The sequence below is a fragment of the Struthio camelus genome, chromosome 10 (genome assembly GCF_040807025.1).
Source record: "Struthio camelus isolate bStrCam1 chromosome 10, bStrCam1.hap1, whole genome shotgun sequence".
NCBI classification, from domain to species: domain Eukaryota; kingdom Metazoa; phylum Chordata; class Aves; order Struthioniformes; family Struthionidae; genus Struthio; species Struthio camelus.
This window is the reverse complement of record NC_090951.1, coordinates 22625007-22643817: the sequence shown is the minus strand read 5'-3', so window position 1 is coordinate 22643817 and position 18811 is coordinate 22625007. Positions and strand designations below refer to the sequence as shown.

General features: G+C 50.4%; 2 protein-coding genes across 9 annotated transcripts in view; one reads left to right on the top strand and one right to left on the bottom strand.

Moving 5' to 3' along the window:
* Nucleotides 1–820, bottom strand: part of SF3B3 (splicing factor 3b subunit 3) — a 32730-nt gene extending 31910 nt beyond the window's left edge. The window contains exon 1 of one of the 2 annotated variants that reach the window (XM_068956153.1): nt 655–820. The gene's annotated coding sequence lies outside the window, so the exon portion shown is untranslated. Of the gene's footprint in view, nt 1–274; nt 585–654 lie in introns of those variants that run through there. The other variant, XM_068956154.1, reaches the window with a different exon arrangement.
* COG4 (component of oligomeric golgi complex 4) lies at nt 703–18701 on the top strand. 7 transcript variants are annotated; one of them, XR_011143317.1, is made up of 20 exons: nt 966–1204; nt 1892–1974; nt 2729–2843; nt 3624–3798; nt 4520–4713; nt 5197–5302; nt 6739–6896; nt 7440–7498; nt 9430–9563; nt 10398–10516; nt 11467–11633; nt 12324–12489; nt 13947–14009; nt 14483–14599; nt 15102–15192; nt 16216–16308; nt 16618–16701; nt 16974–17075; nt 17472–17600; nt 17893–18701. XR_011143317.1 is itself a non-coding variant. In XM_068956158.1 (19 exons), the coding sequence occupies exons 1-19, from the start codon at nt 1043–1045 to the stop codon at nt 18025–18027; spliced, it is 2361 nt and encodes a 786-aa protein (XP_068812259.1). In that variant the 5' UTR covers nt 703–1042; the 3' UTR covers nt 18028–18701. The 7 variants fall into 7 exon arrangements, 4 of the variants coding, with proteins under 4 accessions (XP_068812259.1, XP_068812262.1, XP_068812260.1 ...); XM_068956158.1 differs by lacking the exon at nt 15102–15192 and having other exon boundaries at nt 703–1204; XR_011143316.1 differs by lacking the exon at nt 15102–15192 and having other exon boundaries at nt 965–1204; nt 16822–17075.
* Nucleotides 18702–18811: the final 110 nt, after the last annotated feature.

Here is an 18811-nt window from a genome sequence, read left to right as displayed (position 1 = left end):
AGCATATATAATTTTATTCATTTCCAGCAACATCAGAGGACTTACTACCACTCAACTACCTCCAATTATTTTGTATTTAATAAGAGCAAGAAAGTGGCAAGGAACTCTCCTGAAGGTAACAAGGCTGCCATGTGTCAGCTGAATCCCTGACGGTCATGTAATTGCTCAGGACTTTTAGCTAATTGCCACTTACAACTTTTGCTTCTCCACAACCAGGAGAAAGCAAGCCAGCGAATCTTCATAACGCCGCCCTACGCCGTTACACCGCACTGACCTCGCCCGGCTACCCGCAGCTGCTCGGCGCGAGTGCCTTTCCCCGGGGCACAAGGCGGGAGGGAACCCCAGCTCCGCACAAGCCGCCGCCGCGCTCGCTTCGCCGAGTTTTGCAAGCCCCGAGACAGCGGGAACCAGCCCGCAGCCGTCCTGGGTCTTGCCGAGGCTCTCCCAGAGCCGGGGCCCAGCATCGACCGGGCCCCGAGCGGATTCCCGCGCCCCGCAGGCTCCGGTAACCGGCCGCGGCCCAACCCCCGGCCCGGCGGCCCCTGGCAGGCCAGGCCCCGAGAGGCGCTCCCCCCGGAAACGGCGGCCCACCCCGCGCCTCCTCGGCCCAGGGGCCGCCGCTGGGCGGGCGCGGCGCCGTGGAGCCGCCCCTACCGTGCGGATGGCGGCGGATGGCGGCGGATGCGGCTCCTGCCTAGGCGGGTGCCCCGCCGGCCCGCTCCGCCATCAGCCCCGCGCCTGCGCGCTGCCCTCCCGCGCCTCCTCGCCGGGGCTTTCTGCGAGGCCCGGCGCGCGCGCGGCCTGAGGGGAGCGGCTGCCCGCCGCGGCGCCTGAACAGCCGCGGGGCAATGGGAGCCGCTCCCCTTGCCCACAGCCTCCGAAAAACTCTCTCAGACTTCTTCCACCACGGAGCGCCGGGGAGGGATGAGCTTCGCGCTCCGCCAGGCTGAACCGAACGGCCGCCAGCTTTCAGGCAGTCTGGGACAACCCGAGGGGGGGGGTGGTCCCACGGTGGCAGGAACGGTGTCACCTGTGTTCCAAGATGGCGGCGGCCGCCGGGCCGGGGCCGAGGGTGCCGGGTGGGGATGGCGGCGGCGGCGGCGGCTCGTCCTCGTCCTCGTCCTCCCTTTCCATGGAGCGGATTCGGTCGCTCACTGACCTGTCGGACCTGGAGGCCGCTTACGGCCGGCTGTGTGAGGAGGAGGTGTGCGGCGCCGGGTCTGTCAGGCGGCGGTGCCCCGGCGGGGAGGGCCGACGAGCGACGTGGCCTCCGCACCAAGCACCGGCGCTGCCTGCCTTCCCCGCTGCTTGTGCTATGCCTTAGAAATTTAGACAGAATCGGGGTCAGCAGCAGAAAAATGCTCTCATTTCTGACCTCAGCTTTCCTTCGCCAAAGCCGGGCTCCAGTTTGGTCACCACCGCCCCAGCTCCCTTCGAAGCGCTGCTGTGGTGGCAGGGAGATCGGGCGCCTCGTTGTCACAGCCGCCGCGGTTGTCCAGATCTTTCACACAGATATTAAATGCTGCCTTAACCCATAGCCCCAGGCCCGATGAAGTGTGGTGTCACCTCTGCGGAATTTGTATCCCGGGACTGTAAGCCGCTTGCTGATTTAGGATCTTGGCATATTGAAAGTCCAGCCTCAGGGGGAGTTTGTGGGTTATCTTTGTTGAAAAAGAGGAAGTTTTATAACTGATGTTCTAATATTGTATGAATATAAATATTGCAAGATTCGAATGAGAACTTAGGGAGGATTTCATTGTCATTTGAGCTCTTGCAAGTGCTAAAACCTTGCTAGCTGCGTGTCTGTGGCTTGATGCAATCTGTAATAACTGTTGCTAGTCTACAGAGGACTCAAAGTCACTCAGGACTTTCTTTTTCTTTTTCTTTTCAGAAAGTTGTGCAAGAAGAGCTGGATGCCCTCTTGGAACAGCAAAGCACTATAGAGAACAAGATGGTAGCGCTTCATCGCATGGGGTTAGTGATCACTGTACCCTCCCCTACTTTCTGCTGCTGTGCACTTTTCAGCATCTCTCTGCTTGCTTCATGGATGTGAAAATTCATTCCAGCAAGGGAAACCAGTTCATTCTCATATCTGACGTGAGAGAGTTTAAATAAACTGTTTTTTCATAAATCAGCTTGTGGCAGGGAAGAGTAGTTGGATCGTCACCCAGGACTCTCAGTTCTCAGCAGGACTGACAGAGTAGATGCCTTACACTCCCTTACAGTGACTGATCCCTCTTGGTGTAGGTTGAGCAGTGAGGTGAGACAGTATCTCACCCCCGCTATTGTCAGGTGTCAGAATCAGCCCTTTGATCAGATGTGTTGTGTCAGGCTGTTTGCAGGCGTGAGCAAGTCTTACTGCCTCTTTTATGATGAGTTTGTGCTAGCAGTCTGGAAAGCCATTATAAGTGGCCTCAAGTCTAGCAAAAATTTAGAGCTCAAGTTCACAGACTTCATCTTCCACTTCAGAAGCGGACAGTTCCTTAAGCCCTCAGCAGCTCATTCATGCTCTTACTGGTGTTGAGATAGCGATTAGTCTATCTGTTCAGCCTCTTCCAAAGCAAACTGTTTGATTTTGGGGGATTTGATCGTGTAGGAGGGGTATGAAATGAGAGAAACCATTGCTGACAGGAGCAACTGGGTCTGGGGAAAGAAACATCTGGCTTTTCTAGACCATCCTACTACTTCATATCTGCTTCTCATGTGTTCAATTTGCGTGTGTTTCCAGCCCTAATTTGCAGCTTATTGAGGGGGATGCCCAGCAGTTGGCAGGGATGATCACCTTCACCTGCAACCTGGCTGAGAACGTCAGCAGTAAAGTCCGTCAGCTTGACCTTGCCAAGGTAACTGGACCAACGGGTGTTTGGGGCTTGTCAGCACCGAGACATATTCTGCCTCTGCACCTGCTCATGTCCTCACAGCACAAGTGTCAAATAGAGGAATGTGCTCTTTTCTTGGGTGGGCAGAGAGGCTGGAAGTTGTTGTATCCTTTGCTTGGGCATTATCTAGTGTTTTTAGGCAATGGTGTCTTGCTGGCTCCTGGACACTGCAGGATACAAGAGTAAATAATGCATGTGATTTTTTATACAGCAGCTGACTCCTCAATATTCCCTTCTCTCCTTGCAGCTCCTGGTGAAATATGATGAATAAGTTGAGATTAGTCTTCATTAGCCTTCTGTCATCCAGCGATTGCAGCACTGAGGACAGCAGAGATGGTCGTAGTCATCTGAGACTGAGCAGGAATCTAAGCTGTCATGTTCTTTGTACAGAGATAGGCTAAGAGACTTCAAGACCCAGCACCCAGCAAACCTTCTGCTCAAATTGAAACAGAGCATGTGTGGTTGTGTCTGTAGTCTTTGCCCTGTTTGTTACCTGACACAGGCTGGAGTATAGCCTGTGAGATCGAGCCAAGTTTCGATAGGAAATTGCTGTTCCTCTTTCAGAGTCCTCGTTGTTATGACTTTTTAAGTAGTTTGGGGTTTTCTGCTTACTTAGTTGTTTATCTTGTACAGAAGTATCACTTTGATCTGTTTCTTCCCTCTTTTTTTTCCATGCCGTCTTCATAATTCTATTCTTCTCGTCCAGCCATCAGAAGGAAACCTTAGTGTTTGCTTTTCTTGCAGAATCGACTCTATCAGGCAATTCAGAGAGCTGATGACATCCTGGACCTAAAATTCTGCATGGATGGAGTTCAGACAGCCCTGCGAAATGAAGATTATGAACAAGCAGCAGCTCATATCCATCGCTATCTGTCTCTGGATAAATCAGTCATTGAGCTCAGTCGACAGGGCAAGGAAGGTGAGTACTGGTCATGAGGAGGAGCTGATAAGTCAGTAAGATAACTTTCTTACTTTCCAGTAAGATAACTAGAAACTGCCTGATTTCCTATGACAGATTGCCTCAGCCTGGTAGACCAAAGCAGAAGATCCAATGCTAGCCAAAGATATTAATATGTTATATAGTAATGCAGGGGTGAAAGCTTTGAAGTGTCATTAGGTTTGAATTATCATTAATTGATGGGACAGTTCCTGGCAGAAGGCCTCAGTAACTTATCAGATGCTGACTGGGTGAAGGACAAAATGCGTAGGAGAGAAGTGAGACAGAGAAGGCTCTGGGAGCTGTTGCAGTGTTGCAGTGCGATTCCAAGCAAAGCAGCTGGACATGAAGAAACAAGGAAGAAATTGCCTGATGCCTAAAAGAAATGTCCCTGGATTGGAGCTAGGGTGTAATTTGCCAATTTGGGTTGGGCTGGAGTTTTCTTGTGGTATCCTGTGGACGTCTTTGCGTTCTCCATGTGAGACCGTGACATTAGAGGGGTGTACGTCACACACAGACCCAGCTCTCTTTGTTATGGCCTGGAGAAGAATTCCAGTGTGCCTGCTGCCCTCCTGGCCTTCAGCCTCATGATTGTCACCTCAGGACTGCACAGCTTTCATCTCTCCGTTGGGTCAATAAGTACTGGACACAGCACTAACATTGTCCTGCCATCTTTCCCTTTCTTCTCCTACTTTTTGACCAGGGGGCATAATTGATGCCAACCTGAAGCTCCTGCAGGAAGCAGAGCAGCGTCTGAAGACTATTGTCACAGAGAAATTTGACATGGCTATGAGGCAGGGAGACCTGCCCCAGGTGGAACGGTTCTTCAAGATATTTCCTCTGCTAGGCTTACATGAAGAGGGGCTAAGCAAGTTCTCGGAGTACCTCTGCAAGCAGGTGACACATTCTGTGACACATACTGGCTAAGACCTGGCTGGTCTCTTAGGGGAAAGAGAAATCTAATTTCTGTCCATAGTTGTTATGGAATGAGATCTTGGCTCTGGCATGTTAATCATCTTTGAAACCAGCACTGGTCTGTTCAACTCTCTCTCTGCTTGTTGTGCCTTAGGATGGGCTCTCTGGTGTCTGAATATAGATCCCACTGGTTGGCTGTCTAGTTTGTCCTTCCCTGTTTTGCTCTCGGCTTGCTGTATAGCTCATACAAGGAAGCAATGCTCTGACTATGGCTAGACAGAGAAGAACAAGTTTCTGCCTTCCCTTGATCCTTGAGTTTTGCATGTGAGAGGAAGGAGCAAAGGATCCCTGTTTTCAAGAGGGAAAACAGCAATAGCTCTTGCAATGGGAGGGCCAGCAAAAGCACTCTATGGGAGGAAGAATATCTCTGAGTATTACCAGCTGACTGGTCCCGTTGTCATTCAGGTGGCCAGCAAAGCAGAGGAGAACCTGCTGCTGGTGATGGGGACAGACATGAGTGACCGTCGAGCTGCTGTCATCTTTGCAGATACCCTGACACTGCTCTTTGAAGGTAATCTTCTCTTTTACTTCTTTGCTGATGGATGGAAAATGATCCATGATAAGGTTGTCCATCAGCTTCAAAGCTTTAAATTCTAGCTCCAAGATGGTGCAAAATGCCTCCTCCCCCTTCCAGCTATGGGAATGTCATGTTAGAGGGACAGAGACACGACTAATGGGCTTTTTCCCAGCCAGCAGAGGGCATTAGAATAAGCTTTCCTTTGTTCAGCTTGTGCAGATACAAAGTGGACTTGCAAAGGCGCCCTTGTCCTCAGGAGGCAGGCTTTCTGCATGACATAAAGAGCTTTCTCAGCTGAAGGGTCTGCACAAGTGTTTTCCTGGGAGAGTTGTAGATTTCTCCTTAGATAACCCACTGGATTTGAGGATCTCATGAGACCTGGATCAGACACCTCCTTCATCCTAAAAACAAATGGCTGTTCCCTAAAGGATTTTTGAGACCTGCAGCTCTCCAGGCAAACAAATCCGATCCCTTAAGACTGAGCAGCTGTTATTGCCTCCTGGCCTGGCTCTCCGAGGAGGACCATGGCAGCTTGAAAGCAGCACGGCAGCATATGAGCGCTCTGTGGGAATGTCACCAAAGACAGTCATTGAGATCCCGTGGTGATTAACTGCCTTCTCTGTTATGTCTGCTGTAATTCCAGGCTGCACCACTGCCAAGTCACTCTCCCAGCCTGGCACCCTTGATGCTATTGAAGGTCCTCAGAGCTGCTGGGGCTTTCTTGGCAGGAGTGCCGGGGGGATGTTCCTACCTCTTGGAGCAGAGAGTTGGTGAGAAGAAAGCAATCTCAGAGAGATACCTCCCTGAAGATGAGCTTTCTCTCCAAGGAGATTCAGCCCTCACTTATGCCTGCTCTCTTGGGCATCTATGTGATGGGTAAGAGCAGAGCTTGCTCCGGGCTGAGTTTCCTATCACTGCTCTTCTCTTGTAACCTGGCAGGTACTGACAGCTGAGACTAGATCTGGACGATAGTTTTGTCCTTTGTCAGATTTAGTTGGTGATTCCAAAGCGTGGCTTTCTCCTGGGAAAGCTTCGTATCTTCAGAACACCGTGCATCTTTCTGGGTAACATGGCAGCTGACATACATCCCATGGCAAGAGCTCTCTGAGAAGAAAGGTGGCTTCTACCCCGGGAGATCTGCATTATAGCCTTGAAATAAACTGGGGAGAGGACAGAGGGAACCATATGCAGAGATAAAGGTGCCATGGAACAGGGGGTGGTGATGGTTGACCTCCGGTAGGCCACTGGAGAGTGGCTGGGCAGTCTGAACTGTTCCTCTGGGGAATGAATGATCCTATGTTAAGCCCTGTCTGAGAACCCCTACAGCTCTGCTCTGGGTCCAGACTGGATGGGATTTGTCTCGCTTGAGGCTGTCTCATGTGCCTGAGAGCAGAACAGATTCCCCAGCACGGCTGCCCCTCTCCCTGCAGGGATTGCTCGCATTGTGGAGACCCACCAACCCATCGTGGAGACTTACTATGGTCCAGGGAGGCTGTACACTCTCATCAAGCACCTGCAAGTGGAGTGTGACCGGCAGGTGGAGAAGGTGGTGGACAACTTCATCAAACAGAGGGACTATCACAGGCAGGTAAGAGTGCATGAGGCTGTCTGACACAGCCAGCTGCAGCCTCCAGCTCTTCAACTGCCACAGAGGTGGCAAGTTTGGCCGTGCGCGTCGAGAGAAATCTTGCTTCGCTCCATATCTGCACTGATGACTGTAGGAGTCCAGCCTGTAGTTATCTCTTCTGTTGCAGGGAAGGGTTCATTGCGAGCACAATAATTAGACCCTGGGCACAGAGTCCTTTGCAGGTCTGTAGGGTGCTTTCAGCCCACCTTCCCCACTGCCTTGTGGCTGCCCACGAGCTGTCTCCTGCCCATGAGATGCAGGACTGCTGTAGCTGTCTTATGGTCAGGCACCTCGGTGCCTCTGTTGGAGTTCCCGTCCTGTAGCCCTTCCTGGCAGGCTGGGCTCCGTCTTGAAGGGGAGGCAGTTCCTTTTCCTGGCGGTGCTTCCCACAGAGCATTCCTGTTGCCATCCCTGAGCAGGCACCTCCTTAGGCTATAGCATGAGAAGGGGCTGTTCTCTTCACCAACAAAGATTTTGATGAATCTCCCGTTTTTGTGCTTGTAGTTCCAGCAGGTTCAGAACAGCATGATGAGAAGTTCTTCTACAGAGAAGATTGAGCCAAGGTACAAACAAAACCCTTTCTGCTCTCTAACCTTCCGTCCTTGATCTGTCATTAACACTACTTAGCATTTAGATAACTCTCCCATCTTCCAGAGGCTTTGTGGCTACTAAAGCATACAATCCAATTGTTAGGTGCCCTTCACTGCCCTTGTATAAGGGCAGCTTCAGTGCTGCTTTATTTTGCTTATTCATTACTTTTAAGTCATGGCCCTGGTCATTGCTGGAGGATTGGGAATATCATGGCACACAAAGGACTGAGACTTACATGGCTCTGCCCACCTCCTGCTGATGGTCAGAGTACAATCCTTGGAGCCCACGAAATGGAGCAATTCCCTGGGCAAATAATTGGTGGCAAAATCAGGAGTAAATCTTTGGGTCCTACTTATCTATACTGCTGCTGTAGAGATTTTGTAAAATCAACTTCTTGGTAATGAGCTGAACTGCTTTCAGTCTCCTTCTTCCTCTTTTTATCTTGAGAATTTGCAAAGTCCTAAAGTAAGGCCATTTGAAAACGCATCCAGCCCATCTGGCATTGTATGGCTTCTAAACATGCCTTGAAAGAAGGCTTACATTCCTAAAGCAAGATCTATCTGTGATCCTATAGGACCAGTTACTTCTGTGGTAATACACGAAACCACTTATTACTTGCTCTGGGTAACTGTGGATGCATCTCAGGCTTTCTGAGCTTTCGCTTTTTCATCCATAAAATAAAAATAAGGATTCCTTACCCCACTTGTTTGTTGTGAGGCTTTGAGCAGTGTTTGTAACGTGCTTTTGTGCAAACTGATGAAAAAGCTGCTGATGCGACAGTCTTTCTTTTCATTGTTAAATGCGAAGTCATCTCTGATTGGAACACTGTGTGTGTTCAGCATTGTCACGTGCTTTTTTGGTTTCACGTTTCTTGGGCTGTTGAGCTCAAACAGATCCTTCATCATTTTCAGACAAACATGTGCTCTTGTGTCCAGATTCATGTATGGAGGTGGCAGGGACCAGGAATTTCTAACACTGGCATGTAAGGCTCATAGAATCATAGCAAAATAGAGGTAGGAAGGGAGTGCTGAAGGTCCTAGACCAAATTCCCGCTCAAAACAGGGCTAATTTTGAAGTTGGATCAGATTCTTCGGACTCTTGCAGTCCTTACTACTGTCATTTTAATATGGCTGTGCTTACATCGTTGAAGAAAAAAAAGAAGCTTCTCTGTAATGATTTTTAAGAGACTGTTTTGACAAGTTATGGGTTTTAGGTACATCTGTGATGTTTAGCGTACATAACAAATCCCCTGGATGGGGGCTGTCCAGGTGACCATGATTATAATAAGGGAAAGTAACCCCCAGGTGGACTAGCATCTCTTATTCAGGAAGATCTCTCTGGGATTTGTTCACTGGAGGTTTTTGTTGACTCTTCCGCAGTAGAGATCCCAAGCTGTGGTACTCAATGCTGGTAGCATGCAGTCTGCTTCAAAGTGGTCAGGCAGGTGCGAGTCCTGTGCCCCCATGTGGCTAGGCACAGAGCAAGGAAATGCTGGTGCTGCCAAGCAAATTAAGTCGGGGAACCCTTCTCTGAAACAGGTGGTGTTTGGCCCCTGTTTGCCACAGTGTGACTGACGAGATGAAGTGCTGATCGGATCCGTTTGGCAGCACTTATCTGCTACCCAGCATAACTTGTCTCCGTTTAACTCAGCTTATGGTGGAGAGCTGTCAAGGCTAGAAGCAAGTCTCAGCAGAAACAAACTCCCAAGGATATCTGAAAACAGACTTGAGACTACGTGCACGTAACAGTGATTTTGCTGAGCTTTGCCGCTCAGCGGCACAGATGGAGATGGGCGGTATTAATCTCATAGTGAGAGAACAGAGAACGCACTACTTTACCAAGTTAAATTAGTGCCCCTCCTGTTGTAGACTTGCTACCTTTATGCCTTCTGTGTCCCTTGCAGGGAACTTGACCCTATTTTAACAGAGGTAACCTTGATGAATGCCCGCAGTGAGCTCTACCTGAGGTTTATCAAGAGACGAATAATATCTGATTTTGAGGTGGGAGACTCCATGGCCTCAGAGGAGGTAAAGCAAGGTAACACCTTGAATACCAACACTTGCAGGCTCTTTGCTCCTTGAAGGTGCTCAGAGAGGAGACGTGTCTGAGTCAGTGTCAAGAGCTGAGTGGCACAGGTTCCACAAAGGCACTGTGGGAGCACTCTGCAGAAGAGTATTTGGCCTCCCCAAATCCATTTTCAGCACTGGGCTTCTTGTCAAAGTCCTGCCATAACCATCCTCTGCACTGGGGCTTTTCATACTCTGGCACGTCTTTGTGGGGGAAGAAGCTGCTTAAGTCATGACTTCACAGGCCACTACAGTTCTGCTGGGAAAAAATTCCTGTGACCACTACATCAGATGCCTGCATGAGAAAAGCAATATTCAGGAAGCATGTAACCGTGGAGCAGGGCAGATAGAAGGGTAACCCTCTGGGAAAGGATCTGGACCAACAGTTAATGTCACTGGTACAGGAAATATTCAGTGTTCAGTCTTCTAGTCCGACGGATCAAGTTGCTCCCCTCTAAAAGGAGAGCAAAACTAACCTCATAGCAATGACTGCAGAGGATAATAAACAAGGTCCCGAAAAAGAGGGAAGGCCCTTTGGTAATTGCAGGCACAGATCCTAAAGGCGGAGGCCACGGGGAAAACACGCTGGGGGTTTTGGCACTCCAGGAAGCTCTAGAAATCACTTCTTCTGTCACCTGCAAAAGTCAGCTCAGCTCTTTCAGATCCACAGATAAGACCTGTGATTTATTGCAGGCTGGGCTTTGCAAGTACGTGTCCATTGGGTGCTTGTTAGGCAACAAGGTGATGATGTGGAATCATTTCTGGCGCACAATCCCTGCTGATAGTTCTCCTTTGTGTTCTGTAGAGCATCAGAAATACCTGGACAAGCTCCTCAACAACTGTCTGCTGAGCCGTACCATGCAAGAGCTTATTGGCTACTACATCACCATGGAGGAATACTTCATGAGGGAAACTGTCAACAAGGTAGGGCTCAGCCTGCTGCTTGCAGCAGCCTGGGCTCTCTGCTAGGGCCTGAGGCCTTCGTGTCTCCTCCACAGTCCTGTGCTTAGCGCCCTGAGGGAGGGAAACGGCTATGTCGCAGGTCTGCAGCAGTTTGAAAGGCCTGTTGTTTCCCTTGGCCTTGTAAAGCAAGCAGTCCTTTCTGAACTTTGCCTCCAAACCATACCCTTGGGTATGGAAAGTGGCTGGTTCTGTGCCTGGGCAGGGCTGGCAGCCAGACCCACCTCCCAGGTGCTTGGCAGAATGTAGCTACTGTTTCGAGTCACGTCCCTCCGTCAGCCTCGCGCTGCTCTTCCTTGCTTCCTATGCTAGAGGGTTACGCTGCACCAGGAGCTGCAGAGCCAGAGCTATTTCAGGAGGGCACAAAGTAACTGCTCCAAATGTAGCTTGTGAGATAGGCTGGCTCCTTAGGTTGAAGATCCCTCTAGCAATGGGAAGTGCAGGTCCTCCAGCTGCCATCCTGTGGGGAGAGTCGGTGCCATGCAATGCCCACGCCGGTGGACTAGCCCCCAACCTGGCTCTTGTCGTTAAGCAGTGTAGTGTTGGGTTTTTAGTTGGAATCTGAGTGAGAAGGCTGCAGCAAGACAAACTGTTGCCTGGCAGGAGAAGGAGCAACACTTCTGCAAGCCCATATTTTCCTAGTTGATGCTTGTTTATTGGCTTCAGAAGAGCTACTTCTACTGAGTGGAAAGACTTTTCGGACCAGTCATAGAGGTGGGAGGTTCTGGAGATCTTCCCCAAGCTGCCATGGGCTACTGAAAACTAGAATGAGTGGTGCCAGGCCACATTGGTTCAGTTTAGCTCAGGGTGAAACAAGAAGGCTGGCAGTTCTTTACAGTTTGGTCTCACAGCACTGCTCTGAGAAGGTGCCTTCACTCGCTGAGCTCAGAGCACTAAGACGGCTTTCCTTGTAGGCTGTTGCCATGGACAGCTACGAGAAGGGCCAGCTCACCTCCAGCATGGTGGATGATGTGTTTTATATCGTGAAAAAGTGCATTGGGCGCGCTCTATCCAGCTCCAGCATAGACTGTCTCTGTGCCATGATCAACCACTCCACCACAGAGCTGGAGTCCGACTTCAGGTAATGAAAAGACACTGGATTCATAGTAACTTGTCTCTTCCTGATGTTCTGCAAATAGTATTTGATGTCAAACGGCCTTCCTTGTGTTCTCTGCCTTTGGAAGATGCCAGCAGGAAGCAGGCTTAGGTTTGGTGTGGCAGGCTGAAGCTAGGCATACCTTTGTCACAGCAGTGATAGTCACCTGTAGGACAGACAGGCTTAAAAGAGAAACAGGGATGAACCTTGAGACCCGAAGTCCCTGTGAGATTGAGGCACCACACAATGTTGGTGAGTGATATGCGGCTTGATGGTACATGGTCGCTGCCAGTTGTTCTCTGGGTTGCCTAAGACTGCTGTTCTGTTTTGACTTGAATGATTGCCTGCTGTACCTTGGAGTGAGCCCGCAGAACTGGCCTGTTCTTGTTTTTCATTGCAACGTGGGAGTGGAAAACTGAGCTCAGCAGACAACTGCAGACAGCTTTCTGAGGAAAGCTCAGAAATTGGGCTGTTTATTTCTCTTCCATTTCAGCCTTGCATCCTTTAGATATTTGCCAGCCTTCCTTTGCCCTTCTAAAAATTCCACTTCCGTGGTCAGGTCACAGCTCAGGCAAAGTGCTGTCCTGTGTCACAGAGCATGACTTTACTATGGCTGCCTCAGTCCCGGCCTGCTGTGTTTACTGTGAGCCCTGGTATTTTCTGCTTGCCCCATAGGGAGGTTCTGTACAACAAGCTGAAGCAGGGCTTTCCAGCCACCACCTTCCAGGACTTCCAGAGAGGGGTGACCAGTGCCGTGAGCATCATGCACAGTAGCCTCCAGCAGGGCAAGTTCGATACCAAAGGCATCGAAAGCACCGACGAGGCCAAGCAGTCCTTTCTGGTGGGTTTGATAGCTGTCCTGGTGTACGATGAGTTGGGGTAGGGGGGAAAACAATGACGATGGGGAGCAGGAGAGAAGGATATATGCGACTATCGCATATTCAGAGAACCCGAAAAGCTGTTGAGGTGTGATGGGTGGCCTGACCTTGGACATCTGGTCAATGCTGCTACTGCACCTCGTGTCTGTAGGGCTTACACACCAGGCCTGTCCAAGCATGAACCTGTGGTTGCCTCTTAGGCTGCTGTGATAATGCTCCGGGCTAGGGAAGAGTCTCTGCTCTTTTGAAACGGCCATCAACCTTTTACTTCACAGGCTCAGCACAAAGGCTGTGGGAGCATGTCTCAGCCACATCTTCCCCTGGATGGGAAAGTTTCTGCGATCCAAGCTCAGAGCTCCTTCATCCTTGCTTATCAGATGAGAGAGTTACTATTAGAGCAGGGTTCTCTGCTCCACTGAGTGTGCAAGATCCTCCTGTTACTTTCTCCTAGTAGCAGCGCTGCAGTTCTCTGCAGGCCTGAGCGCAGCTGAGAGTGTTACAGGCTGCGGGAGAGCATTTGAAGAGCTGTCGCTCCTGTCCTCTGTCCAGATCTGCTGTCTCCTTTCAGCCAGCCCTGCTGCATATTGATGCTGTGCAGACATGTGGGCAGAGACGCTGAGAGCACTGAAGAGGGGCTGGCTCACGCTGACTTGTCCCCCTCCTTGTAAGTTGCTGTGAGCAGCCAGTGCTGAAGAGGCTCCTTGGGACTTTCTCTGTGCCAGGAGAGAAGGCGCCAAAGGCACCAGCAAAGGGAGAGGGATGGACTGAACACTCATTTCATTAAACTCTTGGTTACAGGTCTCTGGATTTCTTGAAGCAAAGTGCTTAAAATGTCAGTTCTCCCACTGGATTCCTCATTCACCTGTCAGCTTGCTGCATTTCCCTGTCTGCACAAACCCCAGTGTTATGCTGACATTTAGTTCAGCTTCAGCAGGTAAAGAACAGCCTGTTCAGTGAAGAACAGATATTCCTTCTGCCTAGATGAGAGTGCCTTCCTGCTGCCTGTGCTTCTCTGGATGTGCTGCGTATAATCCATCATCTCCAGCTGCTCCTGGCGTGTTTTCTTCATGACGCTGTCATAGAAATGAGCAAAGAAGTTGGGGGTACATCCTCTCTTCTGTCAGTCACCCAAGACTGGGGCTTGGCTGCAACATCATAGGCAGAATGGCGAGGAAGAGAAGTGGACCGAACTAATTCAGACTTTGCAGCAGCTACAGGTTCAGCACACAAATGGTCCATTACTGTGGTTCAGCTTGACATAACTCTCTGAATCTGCAGTGATTTGATCACGTGGGAGCACCTCTGTCCCCCTAAACATTTGCATTTCAGTCTGTAGACTGAGCAAGGCATAGAGTAAATGTGCAGACTTGTGGCTGATGTGCTGAGAAACTTCAGTGAATTCTATTTTTTTTTCCCCCAGGTGACCTTAAACAATGTTGAAGTCTGCAGTGACAACATCATGACCCTAAAGAAGACTTTGGAGGTGCGATCTGGATTCTTTACTGTTTTTTCCCGTAACCATAACCTGCCTGAGGGAGTCAAATAAACCTTCTGGACTTCCCTCTGCCCAAATTCCTGAGATCTTTGCCCTCCTGCCTTAGGAAAGCGGTTTTGGGCTGCCAGAGCAAGCTCTAGCTAATATTTAGTAGTGTAACTTGGTCTAGCTGGAAGTACCACTTCCTCCAGGTTGACCAACCTGGCACAGGAGTCAATTGATTAAAATGTGCATCATTGAGAGGTTATGGTTCTCTGGTGCTGGGCTGCATGGCCCTTGGCTTTCTTTCCCACTCTTCTCTCTCCAGCTGGAGCCAGCAGCTTCTGCCTTCACAAGGGTGAGAGTTCAGTGGTTCTCCATGCCTGCAAGCATGCTGGCAGGCAGCCAGAGCACAGCAGTGTGAAGGGATAGAAGCAACCCAGGTTATTAATGCGACTTGCTCATGGATCTCTTCCCTGCAGAGTGACTGCACCAAACTGCTCAGCCAAGGTATTGGGGGGGAACAAGCGCAGGCCAAGATTGACAGTTGCCTCTCTGACATGGCTGCAGTCTCCAACAAATTCCGTGACCTCCTGCAAGTGAGTATTTTGTCGTTACTGCCGGCCTCCAACACATGGTGGCAGGAATCATGGCCTGGGCCATGTCTGACTCCAGGAGTCCTGGGTAGGGGGACAGAAGGAGGCAAATCAGTCCACTTTGGGACCTGTGAACAGATCCAGCCCCTTTGTACAGACACATTGGCTGGGGAGCTGCATAAGAGCTCTGGAAGCAGCTGCAGAGCCGGAAGGGATGTTCCTTTGTCTTCGCTCAGTACACAGTAGTAGCCATTTCAGCATTTCAAGGATAAGAAATATTAATAGCATTCCCATCTACTCTGTTCTCCCTTGTGGTCTGGCATGTTGCTGAGAGGTCCGGAGCCTCGTTAGTCAACACTCTAGAAGGGACGGTGGTGGAGAAGCAGCTGCTCTTCACTCAGGTTCCACCTCCTTTCCCCAAGTGGAAATGCTCCCCTAGTTAGGACAGAAGGTGCTTTGGCTAAAGTCATTCTCTCATGTGGCATGCTGGAACCTTTTCCTCTAGACTTTCACAGTGGTCTCTGACAGGAAGGGGAGCAGGAAGGCCCAATACTCCTGTGGAAAGAAGCCAAGCAAAAGAGACCACTTTGAACCAGGTTTGCTATCATCTTACTTCACAGAGAGGCGAGACAATTTTTTACATGGCAATCAGATGCCTTCAGACTGGTACTGCAGGTGAACCCTCTTGAGGCTCCTGGTCAATATTGAAACCAAACAGCTCATGAATAAGCAGTAAAACTCCAGTCTAGTGCTGGTGCAGTATTAAAACTGGCTACAAAGTAATCAAGATGCTAGGCAACCAGTTCCCGCACTGCCTGAGTCACACACATTGCATTTGCCTTGGAAAAGGGCAATTGCCAGCACGGCCTGCTCAGAAACGCCAATTTTAGTTAAAAACTTTCATCAAATGCCAGGCAGTGTTAGTACCTGAATGGTTTCATGCTGGGTGAGCTTTCTTGACATCTTGCTGAGCCAAATGGGGGTGGTTGGCAGGAGAGGGTTTTTAGAGAGTTCTATAGCATTAGAGCAGATAGAACAGCCTTTGCTGACAACCTGCGGCTCGGGGGAGATGGCGTGTGCTAGGGTTATGATTAATTTAGGGAACTAACTGTGGTTACAGCTTCTATCTCTTCTTTTAGCTTCCTCCTACTGAGCTAAGCTGCACTGGAGGAGAGAGGTATGAGTTGAGTGCAATCACAGTGTCCTATTGGCTGGCACTGAATGGAAATGCGGGTGTTTGCGTCCTTTCCTGTCTCAGTGGGATGTGCACTGAGCGCCTCTCTCCTGCTGGGAAACCCCCTGCAGCTGCACGGGAAGTATGAATCCTTCAGACAGGCTGCAAGTCAACACAAGGGCAGCTTCTGGGCCTATCTTTCCACCTTCTGCCACAGTAATGTCCCTGGGGCCATCCAGCATCAGAAGAATGTGGGATCTGGCACTAGGACACCTGGGTTCAGTTTCCTGTGCAAGTCTGCGGGTCGGTTTCCTCAGCTTGCAGGGAGGATGTGAGGCAGCATCAGGATGGCTTGGCTGGCTCAGTTGTGTTGTTGGACATTAAGCATGCTCAGTTGCTCTCATGTCCTCTTCCTGTCCCCCCCCCCCCCCCCCCCCCCCCCCAGGAAGGTCTCAATGAGCTGAACAGCACAGCCATCAAACCCCAGGTGAAGCCCTGGATCAACCTGTTCCTCTCCGTCTCCCATAACATCGAGGAGGTAAGGCTCAGCGTTCTCTCGTTCCAGCTGTACTCCTGCACTGTCCATCCTCTGAACAGCAGTGCAATCGGAGCAACCACTCTCTCATTCTCTGCTGTTTCCTCAGCACAGAAAAGGAGGTAAACTCCCAGAACTTGCTCTGCATCCCATCCTGACCAGCGGCACTTGGCTTGAGAGGAGCCTAAGAAAATGGAAGGGGTGCAGTGCTGCCCTAGGAGGCACCACCCTCCCTTTCCTCAGGGCTAATTACTGCTGTTGACAATAGGCCAAATAAACAACTTTTTTTTTTTTCTTATCTTTCAATGTCAGGAAGAGTTCAGCGACTATGAAGCCAATGATCCCTGGGTCCAGCAGTTCATCATCAATTTGGAACAGCAGATGACAGAGTTCAAGGTGAGGGGAAGCAGACGTGGCAGCCTGCTGGGCTTCAGCTAGATCTTTGCACAGCATCTTCTAACTCTTCCTCCCTGCTCAGGGGAACAGTAGACAGTGATGTTCTCTGATTCCTCGCAGGCCTCCTGGAAACCGATGGCTTTGGCCAGTGCTGTCCCCTCACTGAGCATGGAAGTGATGGGTCTTTATTTGAAAGCTCTTATAGGCATGGGTTTTGGGGCCCTCTGCTCAGTTTTTAGCCTGAGAAGAATGACACAGGTTTCTGCTTCTAGGCTGGACTGTCTCCAGTGATTTATGATACCCTCACTGGTCTTATGACCAGTCTCATAGCCATCGAATTGGAGAAAGTGCTTCTCAAATCCACCTTCAGCAGGGTAAGCAAAACAAACACTGTCCTCTCCCCCGTAGTCTGGCTGGTCTGCAAATCTTCCACCATGAAACCCTCCGTTACCTTCCAAAGGATGGGGCAGGGCAGGGGCAAATAGTTCTCTCAGAAATGCTCTGCCATGGCTGGTAGCCAGCTCAAAGAGGCCTTGCCTTAGTGCACGCAGGAAAAAGGTACATTTAATGATGGGGCTTGCTTCAAGAGGAGGGGCTAGCTCTTAGGTGGGTGCAAGAGGAGCCACTATCATCTGCAACAGCAGGAGGTCTAACTATTCAGAGACACCCCCCCCCACCACCACCACCACTGTAATATCTATTTCAGTGCATGGTTTGGCACAACCCCAGGTGTGCTTGGAGACTTAACAGAGCTTCCTTGGTCCCTGCAGCTTGGCGGTCTGCAGTTTGACAAGGAGCTGAGATCTCTCATCGCCTATCTCACCACAGTCACTACTTGGACTATCCGTGACAAGTTTGCCCGCCTTTCCCAGATGGCCACCATCCTCAATCTGGAAAGGGTAAGCTGTACTTTGTCTGCTTTTACTACAGGGACTGCAGGAGGCCCAGCCAGATTCCACATGGATTTACTGGCCTTGTCCAAATTTTGTCATGCATACTGTGGGAGGGCAGCTAGGGAATTTGCCCCATGCCTGATGGTTGTTTAGTTGCAGGGGTTACTGGCAGGAGATACTGCCCAGCCCTCATCCCCCCACTGTTCCGTGGCGCATCCACAACCTTAGGCAGGGTTTGAATGCATGTGTGAAGACGGCTTCTGCTGAGTTCCTTCCTGCAGCTCTCATCTTTCTTCAGGTGACAGAGATCCTGGATTACTGGGGCCCAAACTCAGGCCCGCTCACCTGGCGCCTTACTCCTGCAGAGGTCCGGCAGGTGCTGGCTCTCCGAATTGACTTCCGAAGTGAGGACATCAAGCGGCTGCGCCTGTAGTTGGTTTGTGCTTTCTTCAGCACATGAGCACCACCCTGGACGTAATGGCATGAACACTACAACCATGGAGGCTGTCCACATCCTGCCCTGGGGCTAGCTGGCAGTAATATGGTGTAGTTGCCTGGTGATGTCTGCCATCCTGCTCATATTTCTCAGAGCAAAGGGCTTTTCTTGGTCTGGGAAGAAGAGCCTCAAACCTTTTATGGGACCAGAAATAAGGCAGCAGAAATCTCTCATGTTGAGAGTAGTGTGACACTAATTTGGAAAAACTTGCTAGTTTGAGAGACGAGCTGGTGCTAGCTTGTGACTGCTTTTATTCTGCTTTCCTTTGGGTGGCCACAGAGGGGGTAGGAAGTTTTGGAGCTGTTGTGGTAGGGCCCAGATATGGGTCTGCCCGCACCCCACACATCTTGTGCTGCCCGAAGACTTTTATGGGAAGGCTGCACCAGTGGCAATAGTTTCTGAGTTAGTTAGCTACTGCAGTCTTACAAAAATCCCAAGCAGTGCCTCTCTCCCTGGTGGTGGGGACTGTTCTGTGGAAGAGGCAGACTGCTGAGAGGAAGAAATGATTTGCTTCAGGTAAGGGGGTGGTATGGTGCTGGATGTTGTTCCTGCTGGCTCTCCGTGGCCTGTACAGATACTCCCTAAATAAATCTCACCCAGCTGAACAATAACCTCAGGTGGTATGTGTGCACATGTGCCTGGAGGGAGCTGGAGAGAAGGTAGACAAGCCCACTGCCAGTTCTTCTCTTCTACCCTGTGCCATGGCATCAGGAGGATCTTC

What these genes read in the sequence shown, in the direction of transcription:
- COG4 (XM_068956158.1), top strand. Translation starts at nt 1,043, where the DNA reads ATGGCGGCGGCCGCCGGGCCGGGGCCGAGGGTGCCGGGTGGGGATGGC. An exon ending in TCTCCCATAACATCGAGGAG is followed by an intron (nt 16,309 to 16,617) that starts GTAAGGCTCAGC and finishes TTTCAATGTCAG; the next exon opens with GAAGAGTTCAGCGACTATGA. An exon ending in CCATCCTCAATCTGGAAAGG is followed by an intron (nt 17,601 to 17,892) that starts GTAAGCTGTACT and finishes ATCTTTCTTCAG; the next exon opens with GTGACAGAGATCCTGGATTA.